This window comes from Octopus sinensis, linkage group LG8, assembly GCF_006345805.1.
Source record: "Octopus sinensis linkage group LG8, ASM634580v1, whole genome shotgun sequence".
In the NCBI taxonomy this organism is placed as follows: domain Eukaryota; kingdom Metazoa; phylum Mollusca; class Cephalopoda; order Octopoda; family Octopodidae; genus Octopus; species Octopus sinensis.
In genome coordinates, this window is record NC_043004.1 from 76,672,385 (window position 1) to 76,698,258 (window position 25,874).

At 34.6% G+C, this 25,874-nt stretch overlaps 1 protein-coding gene across 4 annotated transcripts in view; it reads right to left on the reverse strand.

The window, feature by feature from the left end:
* The window catches only part of LOC115215016 (mitogen-activated protein kinase kinase kinase 13), a 183,184-nt gene that overhangs the window by 35,063 nt on the left and 122,247 nt on the right, over window positions 1-25,874 (reverse strand). For all 4 annotated transcript variants that reach the window (XM_029784137.2, XM_036505483.1, XM_029784136.2 and 1 more), the window contains 7 exons: window positions 23,414-23,643; window positions 19,683-19,866; window positions 17,832-18,023; window positions 16,558-16,716; window positions 15,087-15,245; window positions 13,931-14,039; window positions 13,393-13,502 (listed from right to left, as the gene is read on the reverse strand). In XM_029784137.2, coding sequence (XP_029639997.1) covers window positions 13,393-13,502; window positions 13,931-14,039; window positions 15,087-15,245; window positions 16,558-16,716; window positions 17,832-18,023; window positions 19,683-19,866; window positions 23,414-23,643 — 1,143 coding nt within the window. The remainder of the gene's footprint in view (window positions 1-13,392; window positions 13,503-13,930; window positions 14,040-15,086; window positions 15,246-16,557; window positions 16,717-17,831; window positions 18,024-19,682; window positions 19,867-23,413; window positions 23,644-25,874) is intronic.

Below are 25,874 nucleotides of genomic sequence, written 5' to 3' on the forward strand. Positions count from 1 at the left end.
GTACCATCAGCAGTGCTTTTCATGTGGTACCATCAGCAGTGCTTTTCATGTGGTACCATCAGCAGTGATTTTTATGTGGCACCATCAGCAGTGATTTTCATGTGGTACCATCAGCAGTGCTTTTCATGTGGTACCATCAGCAGTGCTTTTCATGTGGTACCATCAGCAGTGATTTTTATGTGGCACCATCAGCAGTGCTTTTCATGTGGTACCATCAGCAGTGATTTTCATGTGGTACCATCAGCAGTGCTTTTCATGTGGTACCATCAGCAGTGATTTTTATGTGGCACCATCAGCAGTGATTTTCATGTGGTACCATCAGCAGTGCTTTTCATGTGGTACCATCAGCAGTGCTTTTCATGTGGTACCATCAGCAGTGCTTTTCATGTGGTACCATCAGCAGTGCTTTTTATGTGGTACCATCAGCAGTGCTTTTCATGTGGTACCATCAGCAGTGCTTTTTATGTGGTACCATCAGCAGTGCTTTTTATGTGGTACCATCAGCAGTGCTTTTCATGTGGTACCATCAGCAGTGATTTTCATGTGGTACCATCAGCAGTGCTTTTCATGTGGTACCATCAGCAGTGCTTTTTATGTGGCACCATCAGCAGTGATTTTCATGTGGTACCATCAGCAGTGCTTTTTATGTGACACCATCAGCAGTGCTTTTCATGTGGTACCATCAGCAGTGCTTTTCATGTGGTACCATCAGCAGTGCTTTTCATGTGGTACCATCAGCAGTGCTTTTCATGTGGTACCATCAGCAGTGCTTTTCATGTGGTACCATCAGCAGTGATTTTCATGTGGTACCATCAGCAGTGCTTTTCATGTGGTACCATCAGCAGTGCTTTTTATGTGGTACCATCAGCAGTGCTTTTCATGTGGTACCATCAGCAGTGCTTTTTATGTGGTACCATCAGCAGTGCTTTTCATGTGGTACCATCAGCAGTGCTTTTTGTGTGGTACCATCAGCAGTGCTTTTCATGTGGTACCATCAGCAGTGCTTTTCATGTGGTACCATCAGCAGTGCTTTTTTGCATCAGTTATTGGTCCATCAGCAGCAGTGCTTTTCATGTGGTACCATCAGCAGTGATTTTCATGTGGTACCATCAGCAGTGCTTTTTATGTGTGGTACCATCAGCAGTGCTTTTTATGTGGCACCATCAGCAGTGCTTTTCATGTGGTACCATCAGCAGTGCTTTTCATGTGGTACCATCAGCAGTGCTTTTCATGTGGTACCATCAGCAGTGCTTTTTATGTGGTACCATCAGCAGTGCTTTTTATGTGGCACCATCAGCAGTGCTTTTCATGTGGTACCATCAGCAGTGCTTTTCATGTGGTACCATCAGCAGTGCTTTTCATGTGGTACCATCAGCAGTGCTTTTCATGTGGTACCATCAGCAGTGCTTTTCATGTGGTACCATCAGCAGTGATTTTCATGTGGTACCATCAGCAGTGCTTTTTATGTGGTACCATCAGCAGTGCTTTTCATGTGGTACCATCAGCAGTGATTTTCATGTGTGGTACCATCAGCAGTGCTTTTTATGTGGTACCATCAGCAGTGCTTTTTATGTGGCACCATCAGCATGTGCTTTTCATGTGGTACCATCAGCAGTGCTTCATGTGGTACCATCAGCAGTGCTTTTCATGTGGACCATCAGCAGTGCTTTTTATGTGGTACCATCAGCAGTGCTTTTTATGTGGCACCATCAGCAGTGCTTTTCATGTGGTACCATCAGCAGTGCTTTTCATGTGGTACCATCAGCAGTGCTTTTCATGTGGTACCATCAGCAGTGCTTTTCATGTGGTACCATCAGCAGTGCTTTTCATGTGGTACCATCAGCAGTGATTTTCATGTGGTACCATCAGCAGTGCTTTTTATGTGTGGTACCATCAGCAGTGCTTTTATGTGGCACCACCATAGCAGTGCTTTTCATGTGTGGTACCATCAGCAGTGCTTTTCATGTGGTACCATCAGCAGTGCTTTTCATGTGGTACCATCAGCAGTGAGTGCTTTTTATGTGGCACCATCAGCAGTGATTTTCATGTGGTACCATCAGCAGTGCTTTTCATGTGGTACCATCAGCAGTGCTTTTCATGTGTGGTACCATCAGCAGTGATTTTTATGTGGCACCATCAGCAGTGCTTTTCATGTGGTACCATCAGCAGTGATTTTCATGTGGTACCATCAGCAGTGCTTTTCATGTGGTACCATCAGCAGTGATTTTATGTGGCACCATCAGCAGTTTTTCATGTGGTACCATCAGCAGTGCTTTTCATGTGGTACCATCAGCAGTGCTTTTCATGTGGTACCATCAGCAGTGCTTTTCATGGGTACCATCAGCAGTGCTTTTATGTGGTACCATCAGCAGTGCTTTTCATGTGGTACCATCAGCAGTGCTTTTCATGTGGCACCATCAGCAGTGCTTTTCATGTGGTACCATCAGCAGTGCTTTTCATGTGGTACCATCAGCAGTGCTTTTTATGTGGTACCATCAGCAGTGCTTTTCATGTGGTACCATCAGCAGTGCTTTTTATGTGGCACCATCAGCAGTGCTTTTCATGTGGTACCATCAGCAGTGCTTTTCATGTGGTACCATCAGCAGTGCTTTTCATGTGGTACCATCAGCAGTGCTTTTCATGTGGTACCATCAGCAGTGCTTTTCATGTGGTACCATCAGCAGTGCTTTTCATGTGGTACCATCAGCAGTGATTTTCATGTGGTACCATCAGCAGTGCTTTTTATGTGGCACCATCAGCAGTGCTTTTGATGTGGTACCATCAGCAGTGCTTTTCATGTGGTACCATCAGCAGTGCTTTTATGTGGTACCATCAGCAGTGCTTTTCATGTGGTACCATCAGCAGTGCTTTTCATGTGGTACCATCAGCAGTGCTTTTCATGTGGTACCATCAGCAGTGCTTTTCATGTGGTACCATCAGCAGTGCTTTTCATGTGGTACCATCAGCAGTGATTTTCATGTGTGGTACCATCAGCAGTGCTTTTCATGTGGTACCATCAGCAGTGCTTTTTATGTGCACCATCAGCAGTGCTTTTATGTGACACCATCAGCAGTGCTTTTTATGTGACACCATCAGCAGTGCTTTTCATGTGGTACCATCAGCAGTGCTTTTCATGTGGTACCATCAGCAGTGCTTTTCATGTGGTACCATCAGCAGTGCTTTTTACGTGGCACCATCAAACGAGCCCACCTTCATCACCCCCTACTTTCTACTCGGTGACATTGTCAAAGAGACCAATGAAGAGCCTATATGTAACCCCTCGTCCTGCAAGAAATTACAGCTAAATGCCCCTAAAATCATACTCTACTACCTAAAAAAAAACAGAAAAGAAAAAAAAAATGGAAGGAGATATTGCATAAGGTAATCCTAGAGAAAACTTTAAATAAAGTCTGGATGTTCATAGAGGGAATGTCTAGGAATAAAACAAGAACCATCACCATTATTATAAACCATATCTCCCAACAACATCCAACACCACCACCACCAATTATTGTTATTCATTACTATAATAAGTATTCATTAGATGTTGTTAATTGATACTGAAGACAATGTTTTATTATGATAAAAGAACAAGGAGGTTTTGAACCTTCCCTCTTTGTTTTCTTTTCTTTGTCCTTATGTTATATTTAGTAACAAAATTAGAATTGATCAATATCGAAAATGACTAGACTCTCTTGTTTTAGTTTAGAATGATTCACTTGTCTTCGTGTATATATAGACATTGAGAAGAACTATATGATAAATGAATATTTAATTTAATTTTTGACTTTATCAAAAACTATATATAAAAAGTGTCACTATATTTTAAAAAAAGTGTAAAAAATTTCAGACTATTGATTTATTTCATGGCTCCTATTCTGGTGTTCAATAAAAAGTGTATTTTGATTTATAAAATAGTTTGTTGTATGTATTTAGAAAGTTAAAAAAAAAAGAAGATTATTATTATTTATAATTAGTTTTTAAATATCATTAGTGTATCCAATTTTATTTCTATGCAGATGTTTGTATAGAATGAAGTTGTGACTTACACATTGAATACAGGGCTGTTATTGAATGGACACCATTCTTAATGAAATCAATATTTTATGAGATGACCAGTGTGCACAAACAGCAGTAACAACAACAATAACAATCGCAGATGTTCTCTTCATCATTGACTGTTATAGAGGTTGATTTGATTATTATATATTTACTGTGCTTCCTAATGTCTCTTGGGATGTGGCCTGCTAGGATTTAAAATGTAAATATTTGCACTTAACCAATCTCAAACATAGAAACTGTCTCTCTTTTGTCCCCATGTCTAAATAAATAAATAAACAAATAAATATATAAACAAATAAATAAATAAAAAGACAGTTCTGTTCAACACAATGCAAATACCTCGGTCAGTAATATCTCCCTTTATAACAAAATGATAGCTTCATGAATAATGATTATGGCAGATACTATAAAAATGAATGTCATGATCTTCACTGGGATTGGTCGGGGGTTATAAATAGTTTCCAGAGGAGAAAATGATTTGAAAGAAAACAGAACTGGATATGTGTTTGCTTAACAAACAGGAGCAATAATAGGTTTTGGTTAACACGATAAACTAAAGAACGGAAATATAGTGTGCATAAACATTTGTAAAAAAAGTTTTTTGTTGTTTTATAAACTTAACATTATCAACATAAATACATACATACATACACACACACACATATATATATATCATCATCATCATCATCATCATCATTATCATTTAGCATATATATATATATATATATATATAGATACTAACATATATACACAAACATAGGTGCACACACATTTGCATATAAGAACATGCATATAAACAATGTATAAATACAAACATACATACATAGATACATACATGCATGCATGTATACATACAAACATACATGCATACATGTACATACATACATACATACATGTATGTATGTATGCATACAAACACACTCATAAAAAACAAATGCATTTATTTCTTAAAACTCAGGTGTAATATAGAAGACTGATTAAAGCTAAATGATAATTTTAAATACTATCTCTCTCACTAGTTTCCTTTACCTTTACACACACCACACACACACGCACGCACGCACACACACACACACGCGCGCACACACACATACACACACAAGTCACATATTAAGATAACTAGAATCTTAAACAAGAGTGTCTACAGCAAATGCATTTTCCTTGTATCTATATGTTTAGAATAACAGAACTAAATATACAGAGTAATACGGTTTGTTAGGAATCTAGCTGACGTATAAATAGAGAATAATAATGAGATTTATTTTATAAAGCACGATTATTTCTCAGTGTGTGGTTATTATATACAGTTGATTATAATTGTATGAAACAAAAAGTTACAACAGGCTGAGAGCTGTCTGATAATCCTACATTACAGAAAGAGGAAGCAAGAAAAGACAGCTTGTTTGTACTTGAAGTCTGAACGATCAACCTATTGGTAGAAGCAAAAATGTATTGATCTGCTACGTTAGAGAGTAGTAACTGCAGCCCAGCAAGCGAGGATGCTTGACATACGAAGCAGGGGTGAAGGAATTCGATGCTGGACTTACTTCTGAAATGACAACTAAGAATTATCTGAAATAAATGTCTTAGAAGGCCTCCCGTGTTTATATCACTGAGAGTGAATGGATGGGGGGGGGGGAGAATATGTATGAAATAAAAACAGAAACAGAAAGTAAATTGTTTTCCTTTATTGCTTTTAATTTGTGAAATGATGAGAAATAGCTATGAATGCTACTGCTGCCGCTGTCTAACTCTAAGCAGCTACATTTGGAGCAGGCAATAAACAGATGGACAGAGGGTGTATAGGAAAACAGAGCAATTTGTACATGCCGTATTGAGACTGCATATATCATCACTATAAAATAATTTTTCATCAACATATAATAATAAATTCTGCTCGAAATTTGATTGTTTCTGACTGTTGATAATGGTAATTTCTTCTGACTTGTAATTTTAGAGGAAACGAATTGTTAGAATCAGCATTATTATCATTATCATTATTATTATTATTATTATTATTATTGCTATTGTTATTGTTGTTATTATCATGATCAAGCCCACCAATATTACCACCACCACTATCAACACCACCCATCAACAAACCCAACCACTCACCAGCCCCTATCACCAGCCCCTAACCAAAGCCACTACCACCACCACCACCACCACCACCACCAAAGCAATCATCAGAATGACTATCACTACAATTACCCCACCACTTCAACATCACTCACAATAATAACCTCTACTACTAGTAATTCAACAGTCACCACCACCACCACCACTACAGAGCCACCGCTGCCACTGCCATCGCCACCCCCACCACCGCTGCAGCTGCCGCTACCACCACTACCACCATCACGTATTTCTCACTTCACATATATTTACAGCTGCTATCATTCACAATTTTACTTTTTTTTAAAGTAAGATTTCAGAATATCATTCAATTATAAGTAACTGCCGTTGTAAGACTATTCCTACATGTGTTAAAAATAAAGCAGTAAATAAAAATAATTTCAAATGACAAAAATAAATTAATATATTTTCTTTATTCTTCTTCCCTCCTGTCAGAAACTGTGTTTACAGAAAACGATATAACTGAATTAAATATTTCCAATTGAACATAATATTTTGTGTTAATCAAGGTGTGTCATTTCAGTTTAGTCAATATTAAGAAAAAGACAGCACATGATATTAGATATAAAAATCTAACATGTGACTGCAGCCATTTTAACTAGCATGTGATAGTTTCATTCGTGCTGAAACCACACATAGTAAAACAATGATTTAAGAGCCGAGAATTTTCAATTACCTTCAATGATAAAAACACAAAAGGAGGTAAAAAAAACAAAAAGAACTTTTCAAACTAGCTTGTTGTACTTAAATTATACCATGTCAGTAGCCTATTTCTTATAAAACTACACTACGCAGTCAAAACTGATAAATGATTCCTAAAGGTATGCAGATAATTTGCTTTGAAACTGACTATTATTTGGATTGATTGCCTGTGATGAAAAAGCATTACTATGTTGAAGGAATAATTCAATAAATTATGGCATATTTGAATATTCTCTTCACAAATGAGAATTGTCTTCACAAATAACATTATTTAAAATAAAAAAATTACACAGACTAGAAAATATTTATTTGATATTGCTGCTCTAACACAACACAGACAACATAAATTTATCAAGTATTACTGCTGACATTAATTTTCAAGTATCAAGAAGGTATCAATTTATTTCATCAGTGTTCTTTATAAATATTATCATTGCAAAAGAAAAAATAAGCAAAAAAAACCCCAAAACAAAATAAGTCATAAATTTATTATAACCTTTCAAACTGCTTAAAAACTAAAGCTAAAGGCCAACACGTTTTGAACTACTGTCTATTGAATTTCTTTTCCATCTCTTAGGACACTTAAATTAGTTTATTAGTTGTGCTGAGCTAAGCTTTGCATCAATAATTTCCAGATTTTCTCATTAGTTAAAGGCTATTTCCTATATTACTTTCCAAGGTATTTTTAAGATGCATGCCTTTTAAAAAATATAGGTATCTAATATAGGTATCTAAGAAAACAATACTGCAAAATCAGCTTAGTGATTAATTTACTCTAACATGTTGTACAGAATATAATGTATTTAATTCAATTTTTTTAAAAAACTTTTTATAAGATAGTTTATAATACTTGGCATCATAGGGGCCAGAGAGCAGAAGGCCATCAGGTTGACTGTGGAGGCAGTGCAGGTTGCTTCAAGGTTACTGTGAATCAGCAGATACAAGCCCTGGAAGGGGAAGCTCTACCAGAAGTAATCCTAGCAGGACACAAGCTGGGGGCTTAATCAACCGCAGTTAGGTTACCTGATTGAAGGTGTTTGATGCTGAAATAGCTCAAACACCTAATGGTTTCAGGAAACATCACTGTGGATGTATTCAGGTGCATCACAGGATGATATATGGAAAGACTATAACACAAAAGTGTAACAATTTAAAAATACAAATAAAAGATTTAGAGATGACCCAAGCCGTTATAAATTTGTGAGCATGAGTGAAATTCAGTTCCTAGTAAATCAACTGAACAAGCTTGTTATGTTCGTTTTAAAAATAACCTTTAAACAATAAAAGTACTATAAACAAAATGGTTTTCAATAATGTATACGCCAAAGACCTTGTTTGATAAAATAAGCCATTAAGCTATGAGCCTATTGGTTATTCCTTTTGATGTGACTACATGAGATCACCTCTGGTTTTATGATGCAAATCTTCCAATTTTAAAATCATCATCATCGTTTAACATCCATTTTCCAGGCTGGCATGGGTGTTCATACTTATATTAAAACCTTCCAAATAATATTTAGTTGTTTTCCCAATCTCCTTAAATCTGCTGCCCATCATCATCATCATCATAATTATCTACTGAATGCTTTCTGATCTTACATTGTCCCAACTCAAATAATGAAAACAGTAGACATTGGTGCTTTTGCTTTATTTCCTTAGTACATTCAGACGAGATTTCTTCACTACTATTGTATCCTAGGCAGGATTTAGATCTCAGACTGTACAAAGCCAGAATATACACTACAAGTCATCCAGTTCTATGCTTTAATATTTCCATCAAACTATGTCTTGGACTGGTACTTTAATTGTCAATCTCCAAAATGACAAAAAAAAAAAATAATAAGCTGACTTTGATGGGATTTGAACTCAGAGCTCAAAGAACTGGAACAAATACCAACAAAGTATATAATCCAATGTTCTAATAAGTTCTTTCAATTCACTGTCTTAATGATTATTTTCAAAATTAAGTGAAACACAGAGACTGTATAATCCATAACATAATCATAAAAGGTTTGTGACTTGCAGTTGGGTGTGTCTAGAGAATATCATCCTAACAACAACCAATGAGTTAACTATTCATATTCTGTCACCAGTGCCCTGCTGTGACCGAACAAAAGCACTTAAGTTCTAATGTATTAGTTCACTTAACTGTAAATAAATAAAATGGAATAGTGCAGTTAGTTAACATAAGCATGAGTGATACTGTATGATTAAGAATGCTTCATTAACTTCAAATCTGATCCTATATCGTTTCATGGGCCCAGATAATACAAGCTAGAGACTTCTCACCACATGAAAATAGAGACTTCAGTGGTGTACCAGTGGTGTCCCAAACAGTTATGGCATGCTGTTATTATTAACATATTTTAAAATAATATTTTGATCCAATTGTTGTAATCGATTTCTAAGCTATATAATAATAGAACTCAGTAGGAAGTCAGGTTGAAATATCAAATTTCTCTACCAACTTGAAAACAGATTAAATCTCAAAGATATAATTAGTTATGTATGTTTTAATTATAGAAAAGAATATATATCGTAAAAGACATAATTTATTGCAATAAATCACAGAAAACTTTTCATGATTTTATGAAAAATATTTCGCATCAAAAACTTCTCTGCAATGTGATCCATGGAATGTTTTAATACTAAAATAAGAATCAATACTTAAAAATGTCAGTCTAAATTCTTGATACGGTTCTATCTCAGAACCACAGAACAGTGTTATATCTAATCAATAACACACTCAATAACAACTGCATAAACCATTCTAGTCTTCCATAGCTTTGTTTTGGAGCAATAATATATTTATGTTGCGATTGTTGCTGTTTAGCCCCATTCTCCTATACTCAGCTCATTCCTGATATTGGAGAGGGATGGTTTCTGACATATTACATAACATACATAAGTGAAGGTGCATGGTTTAGTGGTTAGGGTGCTGCACTCATGTTCACAAGATCATGGTTTCAATTCCTGGACTAGGCAATACATAGTGTTCTTGAGCAAAACACTTCATTTCATATTGATTCAGTTCACTCAGCTGTAAAGGAATATCCAGTGAAGAACTGGTGTCCCTGGTCCCTTATACACCATCAAAACCAAACAACTGGTCCTATGGGTCCTAGGACTTGAGACAGTACTTACTTATGGTATACATATTAAAAACAAAGTTTCTGGTTTTGACTTGCAGTTAAGTCATTAATACTGTGAAGAACAATATGTTGGGCAGTATAGCTCCAGATATAGGAAAAGAAAGATGTGATGGTCACAGCTGGAAAAACCTTCGATCACAGGTCTGTTCAATCAGGGCAGACCTGAAGCTAAATAACAACCACAACTGTAATGTATTTTGATATCTATATAAAATTATTGCTGAATTTCAATGACCATGTCAATATGCTTTGCTGTAATTGCTGTCTCTATGTCAGCAAAATTGCTATCATTCATAAATCATTGTTCATTATCTCATTTAAAATATCATTATTCATACAGTCATTACTTTTACGCTAGAGATGGTGTAAATTTTTAATTTTGGGTTTCAGGAGTTCAAACATCAATAAATTATAAATCACGAGTTCAAAATAGTATAGTAGGTCTTGCATTGTGTGTGTGTGTATGTGTATATATATATATATATATATAATATATATATATATATATATATATATATATACAATGCAATTGTCATAATATTGAAGATCATTGTGCAAAACTTCACAAGTAAGTACTGAACAAAAGATAACATTTAAAATTCCCTTGATGATACATTAGTTTTTACTGTTTTTAATTTTTTATTTCAGTTCCTCCAAAGTTAGCGGCAGAAAAGGAATGAAATTATTTTCAGACCAGAGATTTGGTCTAAGTGCTTGCAAGTGTCAACTCCTCTAAAGCTACTGAAAGGAGACGGTGGCTTTATTTAATTAGGCAATGGACCATGTCTACTACACAAGTGTTTCAATAAGATTGTTTCTGTTACTATTTCTAATTTTTATTACATGCAACATATTACTTTCAAACAGCAGTTATACTCTTCCAGTTCCCTGATTACCTAGTTTAATTAAAATATTTAAATGATATACTAAATGATTCTATGACATCTTGCCTTGGTGCTCAATCACAACAGCCACCACTCTAATTTAGTGTAATTCTATTATCATTTCATTCATCTCCAAATAATTCTTCAGCCTTTATAAAATTCATAATGCACCCTGTACTAGAAACCTATCTAAGAAAGTGTACCCTCCATGCAAAACATATTCAAGACAGTTTGGTGAAAATGCTGTTTTCTGATAAGCATTAATTTCTCTGAGACTATAGCTATTGACTGGCTATAGACTTAAACTAGCCTATGCTTTAATGTATTTTCTAACTGTATTCCACACTTAGCTATAAACACACTAGTTAAAATATATCCTCTTCTACAATTCTCAGAGCGTCAGCTTCTCTGCTCACGTTTATCTCTGTTACAGATCTGCAACCTAAATTGATCTCATTCCTCGCTTCCATGCTTATCTATCACTCCCTACTCTGCAGCTTAACAAAAATGTTATAATAAAATACCTCAGAATGAAAAAAAACAAAAACTTCCAAGATTCAAATTTTATGAAGTAAGGCTTTTGAATTTGAAAATCCATAGTGTTAATATATACGGTATTCTTTATCCTCACTAATAGATAATCATGTTTTCAGAAAATCTGAAGACATAATAATTTAATTACTGAAATTACTGCTTAGAGAAGATAGATAATTACTACATAAATGTTATAAAGAGATAGATCTATATTTTATTTCATATGGTATACTATTTGCTTATTTTTACTTGCTGGTATGTTTGAATGTTGAAAATAGTTTCTATCACTCTTGTTAGCTAGATTGTTAGTGTATTTTAGACATGAACACATTTAAATGTTTCCATGTAGATTTTCCTACATGGTATAATAAAAATTAGGATTTCTAGGCAATAGAGAATTGATTCTATGATGTTCATGTCTGATCCAATGTGCTCATATTTGCTTGTGTTTTTATAGAGGGAGAAGCATTTCTGCATTGCAAAGCCATGTTATTTATTCAATGCAGTAGAAATTTTTGTATCACAGATGGAAATTTATCAGCTAATATATATATACACGTACGTACACACATGCATGCATGCATACATACATGCATGCACGTATACATACATACATACATACAAACATACATACATACATACACACACATGCATGTATGCATATATACATACATACACACATACATACATGGATGCATGCATACATACATACATACATACATGCATGCATACATACATACATACATACATACATGCATGTATGCATGCATACATACATACATACATACATGCATGCATACATACATACACACACTTAGATACATGCATGCATGCATACATACATACATCATACATACATACATACATACATACATACATACATATATACATATAAAACACAGTCAGTTAAATTCTGACCTCTTTATGTATAATGTCCAAATAAAAAAATTTTCTATGCAATTTCACTTGGTAAAAATCCGCAAAACTGAGACTGAAGCACAGCACATCCAATCACAGTAAAACAAATAATAATGAGGATGATGATGATGATGATGAGTGAGGATGACTTCTTTTATTAGCTACATGGGCCCAAGACAATGAAGACAATATTAAAGGATGAAACACAACACATAAAAAAGGTGGAGATCACAAGGACAAGCAATAACAATAAGGATGTAACAAAAGATATAAAAATAGAATTCAGAGAAAAATAAATAAATAGAATCTCCAACAGCAGGACAATTCACTGAGGATAATTTAGGGAAAACCTCCACAAAATGTCCCAGATTACTCTGCCATCTCCAAGGCATCAGAAGTGTCCTGTTCCTGTTTCTTTCCTACTATTTAGAAAAGTATACTTAGTGTAGGTCCATTTAACTTCATCAGTTTTACCACTCCCATCTACTTTTTGATAGACACACTACGAGGCAAGCACCCTCCCCCTTCTACTTTTACCTTCCTCAAGTGATAATTATTTTTGAAACTTTTGAAGAAATAGCACAAGGGGATAAATTTTACTGAAATTCATTTCTATCATCTTTAGTCAAATCTAATTTGAAACTAAAATTATATATGGAAGCACTCCGTCGGTTACGACGATGAGGGTTCCGGTTGATCCGAATCAACGGAACAGCCTGCTCGTGAAATTAACGTGTAAGTGGCTGAGCACTCCACAGACACATGTACCCTTAACATAGTTCTTGGGGATATTCAGCATGACACAGAGAGTGACAAGGCCAGCCCTTTGAAATACAGGTACAACAGAAACAGGAAGTAAGAGTGAGAGAAAGTTGTAGTGAAAGAGTACAGCAGGGATCACCACCACCCCTGCCGGAGCCTCGTGGAGCTTTTAGGTGTTTTCGCTCAATAAACACTCACAACGCCCGGTTATATATATAAGTATAAAATATGCAATCACTTACCTTAATTCTTCTTTCCGCCGTCGAACTAAATCTTCCTCAAGTTGAGGTATATGTGACCCTTTACTACGGAACTTTTGTAGTTGCTCAGCTATTTCTTCTCTCCAGAATATCTGTAGACAAAACATATATGATATAATTTATGTAAACACAATATCAACAAACATAAAGGTATTTAAATATAATCAAACTAACATTTGGGTTTTTTAAGTGTCGAAATGTGTATATAGATTGTTGTGGCACTCCGTCGGTTATGATGATGAAGGTTCCAGTTGATCCAATCGATGGAACAGCCTGCTCATGAAATTAATGTGCAAGTGGCTGAGCACTCCACAGACATTTTATCCTTAATGTAGTTCTCATGGAGAAAAAGCATAGACTCAAAATGTAAAAGACTTTCTCACCTTCCCGTGTGTTAAACTAATAAACCTGTTTGTTGTTTATACACCTGTCTTCATCTTTTGTTTTTCTGTAAATTCCAATTATTATTATGAATATTGTTAGAGTAAAATGTAGCAATTTAATGGTTAATTGTTCTTACCTGAGCTTCTTTGAAATCATCTCTATTAAAATTCAACAGTTCTGGTGAGGCAATTTCTAGATGCATCAAAATTTGCCGGAAAGACATACGGTTACGAGCCTTGGCTTTCCTGTAATTTATTGAAGTTGAAAAAAATTTAAAATTAAAATCAAAATTAATATTACTGCATCAGAAAAAAGTTACTTCATTCAGCACTAAGATATTTATTTGATTGTTAAACATATGTCATCATGATAATTATCCTCAAAATCCATTTCTCACGCTGGCATAGGTTGGAGAGTTTGACAGGATCTGGTGAGCTGTATCAAGATCTACTGTTAGCTTTGATATGGTTTCTATGGCTGGATGCCTTCCCTAATGTCAACCACTTTACAGCATATGCTGGGTGCTTTTTACATGGCACTAATGAGATCAGCGAGTAACTTACAAAACAACATGTATGTTAAATTGGTTGAATTATTAGAGAATTAAATAGAATGCTTTTTGATATTTATTCTAACTCTCTACGATTTGAGTTCAAACCTAGCCGTAGTCAACTTTGCCTTTCATCCTTCTGGGGTCAATACAAAAGTACCAATCTGGGGTGGAGAATTAGTGGAACTATTAGAGCAAGAGGCAGGGTGCTTTGTGCTATCTACACTGGCTCTTTGCATTTGACAGCAGCCCCTGGAATGACACTAGTACTAAGTTGTTCCAGCCCAAGTCAGTGGTTTTCCCTTGGATAACATAAGAAGTATGGAGAGGGGACGTTTGGAAATGTGAACAACAACCAATTTTCCACAAAAAAATATTCCTCAGACTTTCACATACAGGGGCTGATGCAAGGTTAACCTTGAGTAATAAGGGGTTTATAATATGAGCATGTGTGGTGGGATACATTTACACACATATCTCTTTCTCTCCCCCTCTCCCTATATATATATATATAATATATATATATATATATATATATATACATACAGAAAGCACAGAAAATTTAGAACAGTATTGCTAGTAAAAATTTATGAGTATTATGTGTTTTCCTATCAACCATATTGTTGCTAATAGAACAATCTGCATGAATATCAACAGTAACAATGGCTAAATAAAAAACAAATCTGAAAAATTATCCATATTAAGCATGTATGATATTTAGAAATATTTAAAAGAAACTTACCAACACTGTTTCAATAACTGTTGGAAACCTTCTGGACAAGTAGATGGCACAGGTAAATGCAAGCTGTTGCTCCCGACTCCCCAAATAATTGCAGAGGAATCAACATCTCTGTAGGGAATTTCTCCTGTCAGTAACTCCCATAAAACAACACCAAACGACCTGAGGTACAGAGAAAGTAAGACACATTAATATACAAATAACTTCTTTCAACAGATTTCATTAAAGATATTTCATATACATTTGTGCACATGCAGCCACCCATCTACCCACATCATGTGATCATGTGACAGTTTAGATTATCGGGTGTTGTTATATATATAGCTGGCCAAAATGTGCTTTGCATCATTTTAGCTTTTCGATGATGCCACCCTACTGGGCTAGGCAAGGTGGCCAATATTCTGCATGACAGGAAGGCTAGTCCATCAAAGGGTTTCCTATTTACAGCTGGAGCAATGTTAAATGAAGTATTTCTGCCCAAGAACACAACGTACCACTCGGTCTGGGAACTGAACCCACAATTGGTAGATTGTGAGTGCAACACCCTGACCACTAGGCCATGCGCTTTCACATAAACACACTCACAAATAGAAAAGTACAGTTAAAATATGTCACTTTTCAAAGTATAGCATATCCACGGAGTTAAAATTTGAGAAAATCAATTACAAAACAAGAATATTCATTAATATTTGTTTTTATTATCAACTTATATATAAAAACTATTTAATATTACACTGAAAAATTACTCAGCATGTTTTAATAGAGCTCCTGTTTATTAAACTTTTACAAGAGGAGATGACAGAGAGTTTGAAATTTTGGCATTCTAGCCTTCATCAGATAATTCTTCAAATGTTAGCAGGCTTAAAATTCAAAATCACTGTCACCCTTATTCTTGTGAGTGCAACAATCTAAGTATTAGGTGACATGCCTTCATGTGTATACATACATATTATATATATATACATATATATATATTATATATATATATATATATATATATATATATATATATATATATATATGTATATGTGTGTATGAGACTGTAACCGTGGCCTATGCCAGTACAGCATAACCAGCCCATTTAAAAGCATGCTTCGATCATTGGGCAATAAACTGCACTTGCGAAGATCTGTTGATGCAAGTGAAGTCATTGTCATAGATGATGACAGTACTGCCTGACTGGCCCCGCATCCAGCAGTAAAATCATTGCCAGATTGGATTAGAGCCTAGTGCAGCCTTCTGGCTCACCAGCCCTCAATCAAACCGTTCAACTCATGCCAGCATGGAAAGCGGACATTAAATGACGATGACGATGATGATATGTCTATATATATATATACACACACACACATACATACATATACAAACATATACACACACATATGTATGTATGCATGTTTTTAAGTATACAATAGCCTAATTAGTGTTGTGCAATGACTAATTCAAAATTTACACAACTTCAAAACCTACTCACCAAATATCAACTTTCTCTGAACAAGGCTCATTTCTTATAACCTCAGGGGCCATCCAAGCAACAGTGCCTGCAAAGGACATTTTTGTACTTTTCTCATTCCATTCTCGGCTGGTTCCAAAATCTGAGATTTTCACAACATCATTCTTTGCAACAAGAACACTGAAATAAATAAATAAAATATACACATTTACTTTGAGAAGAACAGACAAATTCAAATAATCAAGAACAAGCAAAAAGAATATTTCTAAATTATTTTTATGTGTTATCCTCAATTTAACCCTTTAACATTCAGATTATGCTTATTCATTTACATTGTTTTGAATTAATCCTAGATTATCTCACAGCCTTGAGATTTCGACGATGTGGTTGTTTATTTTTAGGATGACATTATAGGGAAGGTGTGAAAGGCTAGATCTTGTCAGGTTGAAAATAAAACACGTAGAATATTTGGGTTGGACATAGTTAGCTTAAATGCTAAAGGATTAAATATACAAATAATAACTTATTCTTTGAGAGAAGCATAAAAGCCATCAAAATAAAATTATTCAGTATGTGTGTATTTTATTTGATGACCGGATAAAAGAATCAACAAAACTTTGAAAGAAATTATTTCAGTGGTTGTATTCTAGTTATTTATATTTTTGTATTTATATTTTGTATTTGAATATTTTAATTAATAGAATTAATAGAATTCAACTAGCTGAATATATTTCCAGAAAATGTGATTTAGAATGAAAACGTCTTCAATCAAGAACTTTTTAATGAAATAGTTTGTGGGCTCTATCTTTTATCTTTTGCTTGTTTCAGTCATTGGACTACAGCCATTCTGGGGCACAACCTTGAAAGGTTTTAATTCAAAGAAGTCACCCCTTATGTTGGTACTTAATCAGTTGGGTTCTTCTGCTGAACCATTAAGTTACAGAGATATAAACAAACCAACACCAATTGCCAAGCAGAGTGTGTATGGGGCAAACATAGATAAAAAGGTACACAACACACACACATAATGGGCTTCCACACAGTTTTCATCTACCAAATTCACTCACAAAGCATTGGTTGGTTTGGAGCTATGGGACTGAACCTGAAACCATGTGGTTGCAAAGCAAACGTTTTAACCACACAGCCATACTTGCACCTATGGATGGATAATTTTAAAAGTTCCGTATCTGTCATTACAAGTAAAATTTGGAAGATCTTGATGAAATTTTAAAAATATAAGAGTAAAGTAAAGGAGTAAAGAAAGAGATTTGAAAGAATTATTAATTTAAACATACTTTGGTGACTTTAAATCTCTGTGGATGATTTTATGAGAATGAAGGTAATTCATGCCACTTGCAATTTGCTTAGACCAATCTAATATAAGTGCTGGAGGAATTTCTTTTCCATCACGTAGAATTTCATAAAGTTGCCCATAAGGACAGTACTCCATTATAATACAGAAACATGGTGCTTGGGTACAAACCCCTCTGTAATGAAAAATAAGATATATATATATATAAATAAGACAAATCAAATCAAATCACAATAACAAAATCTTTTGAGCTGATAAAAAAATTCAAACATTTGCAAAAATATTAATCATCTTTTTTTTTTAATGTAACAATGTTTTTATGACATTCTTGAGATAAAGAATTTCTCCAAATTGTTTACTTTTAGAATATACAACAAAATAGTATTTTATGAGAGGAAGCTCTTTAAAAAGGTGATAAATTCTTAGTGAAATGATTCCTCAACATAGTTTCAATTAACAATTGTAACTGCTTGTCTTTGCTTAAACTTCTTTTATCCTTGGGGACATTCATAAAGATCACAATCTTGTTTATTTTGTTCTTGAAATTAACTTGGCTGATGATTCCATTTTGTTTTACTACAATAGTAAAATTTTGTTTCTGTCATTGCAATGTTGGTTTTACTTGATTGTATGTGTGTCTATGGTAAATAAAGAAATATCCCAATCATCATTCCCATCTTTATCATACTATAAATAATAAAGTAGGGCTCTCTTGAACTGATAGAGCTGTTCCTCCTTTGCCACTTTTCTAGGTTGGCTCTTAAGTCATCAATGTAAAATAAACTCCTTCAAAAGAGCTTCAAGTATACAAATTCTGACAAGCTATATATACACATACATATGTATATATATATATACATGAGGAGACCCCCTTCTTTCATGAATGACCATGGGATTGCACCTAGAAAGTTACCCTCCAAGGTACAAGTCTGGGCAAGGTTGTTTTATGGAAGACCAGCAGTCGCCCATGCATACCAGCCTCCCCCTCTCCACGCCACCAATGTTATCCAAGGGAAAAGCAAAGGCCGATACAGCTTGGAATGAGTGATGTCACAACTGGAGCAACGTGAAATAAAGTGTCTTTTCAAGAACACAACACGCAGCCTGGTCCAGGAATTAAACTCACAGCGTTACAATTGTAAGCTCGACGCTCTAACCACTGAGCCATATATATATATATATATATATACAGAGAGAGAGAGAGAGAGAGAGATCCTATTTTTATTCCATCCACGCAGGCCACTAGTGCAACTCAGTCACTAATGTTAAATGCTTTCTGGTAAAGCTACAGCACTGAATCTGCCAATGGTTATCTCTCTTCAGTATTTTCCACTTACTAAGGCTAAAAAGACAGAAAATTCCATCAGGGATCTGTTAGATGGAAGCACTGAGCAGATAAGGTGTTTTTACAGCTTTTATCATAAGAGAGAAATTTTTTTCTCCACAGTAACTACAGAGAAGTTACCTTTAGAATCAAAAATATCCCACAGACATATTTTAACTAACCTAAAAGTTTATTTATTTTTAATCACTGCTTGGCGCTGATGCTGCTATTAATATGTTACACTAAAAATAATTTTTCATAATTATCATAGTTTAGACACACAGATTCATGTTTACAGGAGAGGGGAAAATTGCAATGTTCATGTCTTTCACAAATGTCATTTGGCTCCAATCAAAATTAATGACCAAACAGTTTCAATGCATTTAGAAATTTCAAGAAGCAAAATTAAGCAATCCTTCATAATAACACAGAAAACAAAGCGGCCAGGCTTAATTAAAAATAAATAAATAAAATATATAATTATGAAAGAGTAAAGGAGAAAAAACTTACTTAAACGAAATAATATTAGGATGATTTAATTTCCGTAGATTTTTAATGTCTGTTTCTTTAACATCTCTGACTTTTTTAACTGCAACTTCTTCTGAATTGAGTTTGCCCAAAAACACAGCCCCTTGGGCTCCACTGCCAAGCCACTGAAGATCAGTGATATTCTCAAATGGAGTTTCCCAGTCATCTAAAACAAACAATTCAAATTACATGACATGTGTTTTTGATATTGATTAATTTTTAACTTTCAATTTATTTTTATTCTGTATTGTTAATTTATTTCAAGAGAAATGAGAATTTTATTAGTAAAATATTGCTTGAAAATTGAACTTTAAGGTGAATTGTTCTTCTAGTGTCAAAGAGGAACCAAACAGAAGTATTATAGAATAAAATCTATTAAATGCACAGTAGTGTTACAGAAAAAGAGGAGCGTTAACTAGTAGGTAGACACTCAGGAATATGCTTCGGTAGGATCATATCAATCATGTCTCTATCAACTGCAAAAAAGACACTATTACTGAAAAAAAAAAAATGTTGCACTTTATCTTCCTAAATACTAGCAGTATGCAGCTAGAAAGATTGCAAAGCAACATCATTCATAGCTTTGGATATGACCAAGAAACCAAAGGTCTTTCCCTTCAGAACAAGACTGGCCCAAAGCTACAAGTAGCAATATCACCCCATTGTCTGAGATGAATAGGAGGGAGATGGAGACTGGAGAAATTCTTCTATTCTTTTACTTGCTTCAGTCATTTGACTGTGGCCATGCTGGAGCACTGCCTCTAGTCAAATGAATCAACCCCAGGACTTATTCTTTGTAAGTCTAGTACTTATTCTATCGGCCCCTTTTGTTGAAATACTGGGGATGTAAACACACCAGCATCAGTTGTCAAGTGCTATTGGGGAGACAAACACACACACACACACACACACATATATTAGCATATATACGACGGGCTTCTTTCAGTTTCCATCTACCAAATCCACTCACAAGGCTTTGGTCAGCCCGAGGCTATAGTAGAAAACACTTGTCCAAGGTGCCACACAGTGGGACTGAACCCAGAACCACGTGGTTGGTAAGCAAGCTACTTACTATACAGCTACTCCTATGCCTACGAAAGAGAACTAAAAAAAAAATAGTCCAAACAAAAGGTTTGCAGGAAGCTGAAAATCCTCACAAAGAGACATCTATCCTCAGATTTAAAAATTGGTTATTGATAAGGTTATCTGCTATACACATTACAAAGCAGCTGGTTATATGCACAGACTTCATGAAATATTTCATACCTCATTTACAAAAACACTGCAGCAGTCTTCTAGGCACTACTATGTGTCATTAACCATTACCAAATTTGATAGGAGACCTCAGTTTTGGCCAATCAAGTTTTAAAAAAAAATAACCATTAAAGTCAGAAATTTAAATATTTTTTTCCTTTGAAATTATGACTGTAACAAAAACAAATGTATTGAATAAAACGGTTTTTCTTTTACTCAAAATATCAAAATTTTCCAGTAATTCAAAATGAAATACACCAACGTTGTGAATAAAAAGAGAGGGTAAGGAGAAGTAGCTGCATTTTGGAAAAATATATAAGGACCTAAAGCAGTAACCCAAAAGGAAACCCCTAACCTCTTACTCTAATGATAGCCCTTAAAGATGTCATTTCTGACTGAGGAGAACGTTCTAGCTCTTAGATGGATCAGCTAAAGACTTCAAGGTTCAGTCAAAGCCAAAACTGATCAGAAGCGATCTTAGAGAACTGAGTTTGCAAATGATGACTGAAGAAGGTGGTCAGAGTTGTGAGGTCTCTGATCCTACCTTACTTCAGAATTGGTGGTTTGTTCTTATTTACATCGATTTGTATTCATTTTATACAAAAAAAAAAGAAAGAAAAAAAGAAAATCAATCTTTAATCTATCTTAATATATTGTATTACGCTTTTGGATCCACACCCTGTAAATTATATATATTACTCTTTTACTCTTTTACTTGTTTCAGTCATTTGACTGTGGCCATGCTGGAGCATCGCCTTTAGTCGAGCAAATCAACCCCAGGACTTAAGCCTAGTACTTATTCTATCAGGCTCTTTTGCTGAACTGCTAAATTATGGGGATATAAACACACCAGCATCGGTTGTCAAGCGATGTTGGGAGGACAAATACAGACACAGAAACACACACACATATATATACACACATATACGACGGGCTTCTTTCAGTTTCCATCTACCAAATCCACTCACAAGGCTTTGGTCGGCCTGAGGGTATAGTAGAAGACACTTGCCCAAGGTGCCATGCAGTGGGACTGAACTCGGAAGAATGTGGTTCGTAATCATGCTACTTACCACACAGCCACTCCTGTGCTATATGTACATCCACACACACTTTGTAACTTCTTTTGTATGACACATTATCCATTGTGTGGAGTTTTTGTTTGTTTAGTGAATATACACTTTTACCAAACTCTTGAAACCTTTTGTATTTTGTTCAAGTATATGAAACCTACACCAAAAAACAAAGAGCTAGCATCTGAACTTACAGTATTATGGATATCTCTGAATGCATTTGTTTTCTTTGGTATGGAATGCTATTATATTAGTTATCAGTACTAAAATGATCTCCCTTTTAATTGAAAAAAAAAGCATCTGACTTGAGTTTTAGATGAATTAACATCCTTTTCTATAATTCCTTTTTGTTTATAAATGACTGAAAATGGACTTCCATAATTTAATTTACGTTACAACTTAATTAAACTGTAATGACTTACAAATCAAATTAAAGTTTCTTAAGAAGATTTTTAGACTAAAATTATTTCCTTTAGTTCTTGATATTATGAAATGGTTCAATAAGCAGTTAAAATGAATTTGTTAAATTAAATTTTATGAAGAAATGTTTTAATAAGTACTGTAAAAAGATCTTATGGAAATATTGATATTGCCTTTTGTTTATTTATTTGAACAGTGGTTTGCATCAAGTAATAAAGGAAAGATTATCATAACTTTTGCATCAGATACAGAAATTTATACATGTGTATGTATATGTATGTATGAGCACAAACAAGGTTGTTTGGTCTCAACTGTGAGGCCACACTTTTCAACCATGTGGTTTCAGGTTCATTCCCATTGCATAGCACCTTATGCAATGTCTCCTCTTATATCCTGGACCAACCTATGCCTTACGAGGGTATTTGACAAAAGGAAACTGGAAAAAGCCCATATGCACACACACACACATATAGGTATATGTGTATGTGTATATGTCACTTGGCTGACAAAAATGAACAGAACCTGTAATTCAAAAGGACCAGCCTTGTCACATTCTGTGTCACACTGAATCTCCCTGAGAACTATGTTAAGGGTATGCATGTCTGTGTAGTGTTCAGCCATTTGCATGTTAATTCCACAAGCAGGTTGTTTGGTTGATTGTATCAACTGGAATGCTCATCATCATAACCAACAGAGGGCCAGGCCACATGTATAAAACAAAGTTTGCAAACTACACAACATATTTAGATCACATCTGAATTTGTTCCACATCCACTCTTGACTCATCTCTCCTCCTTTGTATTATTCAGCTCCTTGGCCTTTAAACTAAAACTTACTTAAATTTTATTATTTTTTTTGTTTTGTTTTTCATTGCAGTTTAGAATAGTTTGGATGGAGAAAGCAAAAAGAACTCAAAACTTTGTAAAATATAATTGAAATAAAGAAAACGAAATATGAAATGTTGCATACCTTGCTGTTTAAATTCAGCAGCGGCTGCCTTCCCGATAATTGTCCACACAGGACGCAGACACCCAAGCAACCCTTCAAAGAAGCTGCGTTGGTTACCATCTCGATAGCCCACATCAACTCCATTAGTAGTGTCATGTGTGGGTGTTACTGGTGCTGACTTTGGTGAAGCTGTGGGTGTACTGCTGGAGGAGGACTTGTCGGTAAGGCTGAGGTGCTCCAGCTGTAGCATGCTGTAAGAGGAAAGATTACATTTACAAAACATTGAATTTCAAATGGTTAGCTTTGTATAAATCTCAGTCTAAAGGGAATATATTTACCATCTAAAATGACATGTAAGCTAAATAATATGTATTATATATAGGGTGGGAGAAAAGTAGGCATGCAGTTATAAAAGTTATAATTACTAATAATTATTTTATCATAGAAAGAATTAGTTAAAAACAACATAGAAGCATAGATTTCTTATTCCAAAAGAGAAATAGAGAAATGAAGAGAACATTCCACTTATATTATATAATAATAATAATAATAATAATAATAATTGTGTACAGTGCTCAGGTGCACTACAACTCATCTATATGTAACTGTATACCTGATTTTGTCCACTCCTGTATTAATTTCTTTGTATTAATTTCATATAATACATTTTAAAAATAAATATTTAAAATATCATTTGAGAAAAATCAGTAATGTTATGTGGAAAATGTATCATAAGGACAAATTGTAAACCAGTAATAAGAAATATGAGTAGAAGGAAAAGAGAAAAGGTTAGCTCAATGAAACACAAGGGTTCAACCACAGAAGTTAGTGATTCGTGAATGATAATTTTATTACTAGCATTGTATTCCCAAATATGGTATCTTTGAATTCACTTGTGACATCTGTCTGTCAAATACATTCTGTTCATTATCTTCAAGCTTCCCTAATTGCAGCTGGCACTTGTAGGATAAAAACATAATCTCTTTTCTGTCACAATATGAAAGAATTTGTGAGAGTTGTCAACATATCTCAGTCAACCTGAAATGTAACTGAAGACAACAATAAAGAAAGGAAGGCCAGGAAAGCAGATGACTTTCAGCTGCAGAAAGTCTAAAACTAGAGGCTTTATGATTTATTACTTCCTTAAATCCAAACAATAAAGAAAGCTGGTAATCCATGATAACTAGTTATCAAGTTCTGACCACCTATAAGGGCAATAAAATCATTATTGATAACATGTAGAGTGGATAATGTAAATAGCAAGGATCTAACAGGATTATTCTGATGGTAGACAAATTTGGGTTGGAAACAAACAAATTTTTGCATAAATCATTGTTAATGTTTTTGAAGTGAATGAAAAATGTTGAAGAAACATTGTCTTTTTTTTTTAGCACATAGAGCAAAAGAAACATAGAAACACAACCATCTTCACACAAAAAGGAAAAAAACATATATATATATGTAAAAAAAAGGAACACCTTTGCATTCATCAGAAGTGTGATGCTAATCAGTAATGAAACAAAGATTGTAAAAGAAAGATGAAAAAGAAACGACCATAATGTAATAGTGAAAGATTGAGGCCAAGTGGTTAGGGTGTTGCACTCCTGATCACAAGATCATGGTTTCTATTTCCAGACTAGATGATGCATTGTATATGAGCGAAACACTTCCATTTCATGTTGTTTCAACCCACTCAGCCGTGAATGATTAACCTTGCAATGGACTGGGGTCTTGTTGAAAGGAAATGTTGTAATCTTGGAGTCCTAGGACATGAGACAGTAATGCTCAGGCTTGGGGATGATGATGATGATGATGACGACGACGACGATGATGATGATGATGATGATGATGATGATGACGATGGCGACGACAACAGTGTAATAGATCTGTGATCCAAATTTAACAAAGAGATTGAGTAAGAGCATCTTAACAAAAGTATTATATGTATAAGGATATTTTCTTTTTATCTCAGAGTAAGCCAATTGTAATTATTTGGACATTATGCTATTGGTAGATATAGAATGGAATTAATAATAGTTTTTGAACTCATGGTACATTGAGGAAGATGAATAATCAATAGCATAAGCAGTGAATAAATGCATTGATCCTGATTATCTGTTTATTGGTCTGTCTGAATCCTTTTGCTTTTATCTCTTATTTGTTTGCATACTAACTGGGTAAAGGACAAGATAATGATATACAAAATTCAGAAAAATAAATAATTTTACTTTTAAGAATTGGACAATTAATGTCAGCGATAAATTGCAGAAAATAACATTAAGCTACTAAAAATACAATGCTCGCCACATTGTATAACATAATTATTACTGTCAAGATGAAAAAAAGACATTTAAAATTGTTGTGGTTTTATAATTGTCATGTTGCAATAAAACTAAATATACCTGCTAAAAATATAGTGTTCTAGTTTTTACTAATTTTGGCAAAAGGCCAGCAGTTTTGAGAGGAGGGGAACACGATTACA